The 6188-nt window shown below is 45.9% G+C and overlaps 2 protein-coding genes across 3 annotated transcripts in view; one reads left to right on the forward strand and one right to left on the reverse strand.

The window, feature by feature from the left end:
• Positions 1-553: 553 nt before the first annotated feature.
• LOC113206459 (uncharacterized) lies at positions 554-4643 on the forward strand. 2 transcript variants are annotated; one of them, XR_008012159.1, is made up of 8 exons: positions 554-1017; positions 1724-1790; positions 2181-2233; positions 2325-2360; positions 2502-2610; positions 3731-3795; positions 3903-4041; positions 4356-4643. XR_008012159.1 is itself a non-coding variant. In XM_026422557.2 (7 exons), exons 1-7 carry the CDS (start codon positions 964-966, stop codon positions 3948-3950), a joined length of 432 nt encoding a protein of 143 aa, XP_026278342.1. In that variant the 5' UTR covers positions 850-963; the 3' UTR covers positions 3951-4643. The 2 variants fall into 2 exon arrangements, 1 of the variants encoding a protein (XP_026278342.1); XM_026422557.2 differs by having other exon boundaries at positions 850-1017; positions 3903-4643.
• The window catches only part of LOC113215757 (uncharacterized), a 6976-nt gene continuing 5406 nt past the window's right edge, over positions 4619-6188 (reverse strand). The window contains exon 6 of the mRNA XM_052275277.1: positions 4619-4763. Coding sequence (XP_052131237.1) covers positions 4619-4763 — 145 coding nt within the window. The remainder of the gene's footprint in view (positions 4764-6188) is intronic.

Genomic DNA, 6188 nt, shown 5'->3' on the forward strand with positions numbered 1-6188 from the left:
GGGGGGCATGAGGAAAATGGGGGGCGAGTAAATCCGTGGGGAACGCCCGCCAGCCCCTTTTTCCCCTGTCGTCTCTAATGAGCCGCCTGAAAGATAGTTAGGGAATTTGCTCTTCAAAACCTCTGTTTTTGCAAAGTTGCAAAGAATGCTTTGCAGTTTGCAAAAGGCAAATACTTTTGTAGTATAGATGCCTATATGCACGCAGGCGTTGCAGAGTTCTAATGAGAGTGTTCCTGCGGCCTGATCAGAGCCCCGCTCCTGCCACTACCTTCCCTGCAGTCCTGCCGCTATCGCGTGATTCGTTTTTGTGACTGACACATATCACCGCGCCGTCTGCTCTTGGACGTCTGTTGTGACAAAACCAATTCACCGGATGGCCTCCGGCGCAATCCCTGCCAAACTGTTATGGAACAAATTAAAACGTTTTGAAAAATGTGAATAGGAAGAAACGCATCAATGTTCAACTCCGGCTGGCTGACAAATCGGACTGTATAAAATGAATGTGATCTGAGAAAAAGTGTATACGAACAGTAGTAACTAAAGAAGTTCGGAACCTTTCTCAAGTGTCATGACTGAGAACAGTAAAAACATGATGCTCGTAAGAGGCATTATGGTACGTTGGTGCGTGTTGTCTTAAAGTTCGGAGCCGATGGACTGAATCATATTTTCTACCCGGTTTTCATTCATAAACCCCCCTCCCTTCTAAATCTACTTTATTGAGCAAATAACGTTATATTGGCAGTTATACTGTCGTGATGAGCGAGATTCCAGATTCGCCGTCATCTGGCCGGCGATCGTCGAGGTCGTGCGGGTCGGGCCGCGCGCCCGTCGGACAGGACACGCAGCCTCCGTCCGCTCTCTATAAAAGCGCTCCCCGCGGGGGCCTCTGCCTGCACTCGGTGCGACGCCCGCGTATCCTGCCGGCTCCAGCTCCAGCTCCTCCAGGAACCCACAGTTAGCGACATGCAGCTCTGCTTCACGATCGTGGCCGCGGCCATCGCCACCCTGCTCGCCACGGTGTGTGCGAGCGAGGGCGAGCGAGAGAGCGAGTGAGAAAGAGAGAGAACGAGAGCGAGAGAGAGATGGAGAGACAGCGAGCGAGAACGAGACGCGTCAGGGGTGTTCTTTGCTTTTAAGAAACTGTATATTTGGCGCGCTGAAAATTCAATGAGTGTCAAAATTGACGAGTAAAAATATGTTATGGTATTTTAATTGAGTTACAAATATACCTTGAAGAATGGAGAAAATCAACGGACAGGGAAATGTGAAGAGTTGAGCAGAGCTGCAAGGGTCCGTAACTTACATGTCTGCCTCTACTATAGTCTTTTGGAAATAAGTTAGTTAGCCGACTTGCCAGAATTTTTCTCCACGGAATCCACGATTAACATTGGCCATATTACAAAGTCCATAACTTTAAATCTTGTTTTCGTGTATTTTGTTACGTTTGGCATCTACCAATCGTTCGTGTTATGATAAGTTTCGGAACCCTGCAGCGTTGAGGCAGTTGGAGCGCCTGCGAGTTAGGCAAGAGACGGTCGTGAAGTACACACTTGTCGGGCGCATGGCCTATCCTTCAGTGGACAGGGGCTACAGAGGCTGGCTAGGTCAGCTGACGACAGCGGAGATGGTGCTTTCCTCTTTTGTTTTGCATTTTAAAAGTAGCTCAGATATAATGCGTTCAGCTGTGTGTGAGTCACCAGTCACCCCCATGTGTCTGTCGCAGGCGCGGGCGGATGAGTCAGCGATGCAGGCCGTGATGAAATGCGCTAAAGACGCTGACATTAAACTAGGTGAGTAGGGTATTGAAGGAGTATTTCTGTTACTTCACTTATTCTCTGGAGACTCTTCGTTGGTTTTGCGTTGGTTTGTTCGCTGTCCCCCCTCCCCCCCCCCCGGCGTTTTTGTAGCCTTGGGGGGGGGGCGTAAGTCTTATTATCTTTGATGGGAGAGCAAACAATGGTTGTTAATCGGCAGGAATAATTCAAAGTGTCTAATCGGCCCGATCAGAAACCATCGAGCGCCACTAGGCTGGACTGGACGACAGGCGACGTCCAGCCGTGGAAGAGGGGGTCGGGGCCGGTCAGGGCCATGGGGAGGTTTATAAGGCGCACGTGGGAAGGGGGGATTGAGCATCACTTCAGGACCATCAAATTAACAAAAAAAACATTCTTTTTTTGCAGAGGTGTTGATGAAATCGTGCGACAATGACATGTCGGCGGTCCCCGGCTACAAGGTACGTTGAGCTCTATTGCCCATTAGTAGTAAAATGCCTTGAGAAAATGGCCTGACGGTTAAAAACTTTAATCATGTTGTTTTCCTTGCAGTGTTTCACGAAATGTGTGCAGCAACTTATGGGAATCGTGAGTAGGCTATTATTACCCGTCATGCTAGATACATATATCTGAGTCAATAATGACTTCGAAAACCAAAACCAATACAAAATTACTAAATAAATAAATACTGCCAAAGGTCGGACCAATAGAAATTTGTGAACATTGCAGATGGCCGAGGATGGAAAGTTCAGTCCAGAGGGAGCCACCAAATTCGTCTCTGACGAAGATAGAGAGGTGGCGTTGAAAGTGGCCAACGAGTGTGCCAAGGAAGTTGGGGGTAAGTGGGAAAAGTGTGAAACAGTAGTGTGTACATGGCCAAGTACAAACTTCAGCACACAGCTTTTATTATAGAGCTTCGCGTCTTTCGTGTGTACACGGTCAAGTACACCGCCTTCTGCATACATGAGCATGTACACACTTCCTCCTGAATAAATGATCATGTACACACTACCTCCTGAATACATGTAGGTATTCAGGAGGTACTGCATACATGTACGTACACACTTCAGTTCCCAGAGCATTCGCGAGTCCAAAGTTATTTTAAAGTAATTAATACATTCGTAATATGAAGAGCAGGTTGTAACTCGGTTGTTATAGCACTGTGAAAACAAGTAGGTATGTTTACAGGAAAATTTTCCTTTACGCAAGTTGTAAAATTACAATTTGAAATCGTAAAAATACATGCAGTACGTATCGACTTAAAATCAATTGGCGAGTAAAAAATCTGCTCTCGTAAATTTACAACTCAAATTATAATTCGAGTTTACAAAAATATTGTAAATTTACGACGATATCTTATACAGTGTACAAAACAAACAAAAAATCCCGCACACTAGAACTTTTAAAACGAATTGTTTGACATCCTGATAAATTGACACCATTAAATCGTGATTTTACGTATAGTTTGATGTTATACCACTACGAACGGTTCGTACCCAAAATTGACCAAAAATACTTATTACTTTCGCGAGCGAACTATTCGTGACAGATTATCATCATGGAATGTCGAAACTTATTACACGTGAGGTGACACAATTGTGACTCAATTAATGTCCGTGGCGGTCGCACTCGTGCAGTAAGTACACACAGTGCACGCTACTGCCAACGAGGCTCGAGGTGCCCTGTGTAGCTACCAAAGCCAACTGGCCCAGTGAGAAATATTTGCGACGATGTCGTTTTGAAATCGGTTTTCAGGATGTTACCGATTTACATACGGGCTTAAATCGAAAGTCGACATCGAAACAACATCGTTGGTCGAAAAGCCGTCAATTTCGGGCACACTTTTGTATCGCCAGCGACCTAAATACTGATGTCGAAACGATGCCGTCGCAAATATCTCACTGGGTCGACCTTCCCACATTAAATGTAAAGTCTACGATGAAACATCTCTGTTACAGAAACCGCCGATTTGTGTGAGAGGGCATTCACCGTCAACGTGTGCTCGCAGAAAAAGGACCCCGTGGTACGCTATCGAGTATCGTTTCTTAGGACGACTGCACTCGCATGAACTCATATTGTTGTGGTACGGTAATTATACGAAACGTACAAACAAAATTGCTTTATTTTCAGATCTACAAGAAGTCCTGCCTCGCTCTGATGGCGAAAATGATGTCGTGAAGAAAAGGGAGACTTACATACAACAATAAATAATTTTTACACTAAACATGATTAACTTTCCCCCTTCCCTTACAAAAATGCAATGTAAACTTAGAGTACACTGTAAAACGAAGAGTGACCTTTCTTTCCCGAATAGAGCGACGTATAGGCGTCATCGCTCTGTTAGAGCGAGTTTTGCGAAATGACTTAACATGAGTCTTCTTCGTAACAGAAAATGTCGCAGAAACGACCCTAAACGAGCGACGTTTGCGAAAATGACTCAAAATTAGTCTTATTCGTAACCAAAAATGTCGCGAAAAGTTATTGCAAACGAGCGATGTAATTAATATCGCTCTCCTAAGAGTCGTCAAATTGGCTTCACTGATATCGCTCTCCTGAGAGCGAAAAAGGTCACTCCTTTACTTGTAGTGTACTGACTGAGTGCAATTCTGCAGAATTATTGTGTCCCAACCTTTGAATCAGGAATATTGAGGGCACTGGAAAAGCGGCATCGAAGTTGAGGCGGTTCCTTGCTGTGAACATTGCTGCCAGATTTACTGGACGCACTGGACGAGACTAGCAACAAGGGGAACACCGCCGGAACCTATCCGACGACTGTGTTGTGTTGCTCTGGGGTGTGTAGTGTACACTACAAAGCGAGTGTCGATGAGGGGGCGCACCTAATGATGTCAATAAACTGATGATGATGCTGAACTTGCTGCTTTTATCACTGCCACAAAACCAAATTCCTTACTGCGCGGACTGGGGGGTTTAGGGGGCCTGCATGAGGTTCCCTGCATTCCCGCCAATGAGCCAATTGCATTAAAAACATAACTACAATAAGAATTTCGAGCGGTATGATTTAAATTTGAGAGGGTGTGCGGCCAAAAGAGATAAAATAAACCCACCCCTTCACTGTTATTCAAATACTGTGACGTCACACTCTATATGATGTGAATTGTGTCACATTATTTTTATAATATCATGTCACATTCTTTATAATGTGTCAGAGGTATGCCCATTATGCACTGAGCCCGTCAGAGCAGAGCGGTGTAGGGGTTTGTCACGTTCTAAAGAATGTGACATGATATTATAAATAATGTGACACAATTCACATCTTATAGAATGTGACTCACAGTAATTGAATATCAGTATCGTTCCGATCAGAACGTATAACATATATTACTACAGAGAGACCGACCGACTTAATCTGCACGAATACAGTTCATCTGATATGAATCTCGACACGAGATTTAAAAAAAAAATACATTCCATACTTTAAAAGTGCCTACAATAATCAGGAAAAATACACTCCAGTTTATTTAAGTTATTGTCAGTTTTAAATCGGTCAGAAACTGCAAAACTAAAGTACTATACAGAATTATAAATAATTAGACCTTACAAATTAACTTGTTATATCATAGACATTTAATCACAAACTTTCCTCTGTACCCATTGTTTCCGACGGACGCTAAACCATGCAAACGTCAAAACTCTATAAAAACAACCTCCCAGTTTTTAAGCAAGTCTTGGAAAAACAAATACATTTCAATGTATTTCTTCCATTTTAAGAAATGCTTTACTGCTTTAAGACCAAGATTTCGTTTTATAACCGTGAGTATACCCAGCGAGCCACCAATCGAAATTACGTCAAATTGACGTGAAGTGTGAAGAAGACAAAATTTCGTCAAAACAGACATTTTTGCATCAAAATTTCGTTTGTGACGAAAGGTTGCGCGCTATTGCGGTCAATTTTGGAGTCAACTAATGAAAGCGTGCGCGCCCACCATGTAGTTTATGGTGGGCGGTGACCCATGTTATACGGCGCGGCGCGGGAACAACGGATGCTGACGTGAAATAAGAGCCGCGCACGCCACGCACGCAGCCGGGCCGCGCGGACTGTCGCGTGCATTAGCGCCCGCCGCTGCGCTCTTCGAGGCAGTCGGACATGTCGGCATGCTCTGCGCGCACCAGCGCCGGGGCGTCGGGCGGCTCTACCTCTCCCTCCTGACGCTCGCCTCCGCGACCGTCTTCATGGGGGCGGCGGGCAGGCGCGTCAATTCCTTTGCGGTGCGTCGACCAGAGGGTTTGCATATATCCCCGAGGCCGTGCAGGTGACCCTTCCCGCGCCGGGCAAGCAGCCTCAGGGCGGGCCGCCGGCTCCACTCGGCCGCCTGGCGGGTTGGCCTACCCAGTGCGTTGCAGGCGCCTCTCGGGGGCTGGCCAGCCCAACCGGCCGCTCCGCTCCGCCCCCCCCCC

Source organism: Frankliniella occidentalis, unplaced genomic scaffold, assembly GCF_000697945.3.
Source record: "Frankliniella occidentalis isolate FOCC.00 unplaced genomic scaffold, Focc_3.1 Scaffold560, whole genome shotgun sequence".
In the NCBI taxonomy this organism is placed as follows: Eukaryota; Metazoa; Arthropoda; class Insecta; order Thysanoptera; family Thripidae; genus Frankliniella; species Frankliniella occidentalis.

Excerpts from the sequence above, each read along its gene's own strand:
- LOC113206459 (XM_026422557.2), top strand. The coding sequence starts at position 964 with ATGCAGCTCTGCTTCACGATCGTGGCCGCGGCCATCGCCACCCTGCTC. Across the intron at positions 1,791-2,180 it reads AGACGCTGACATTAAACTAG|AGGTGTTGATGAAATCGTGC; the intron begins GTGAGTAGGGTA and ends CTTTTTTTGCAG. Across the intron at positions 3,796-3,902 it reads CGCAGAAAAAGGACCCCGTG|ATCTACAAGAAGTCCTGCCT; the intron begins GTACGCTATCGA and ends CTTTATTTTCAG.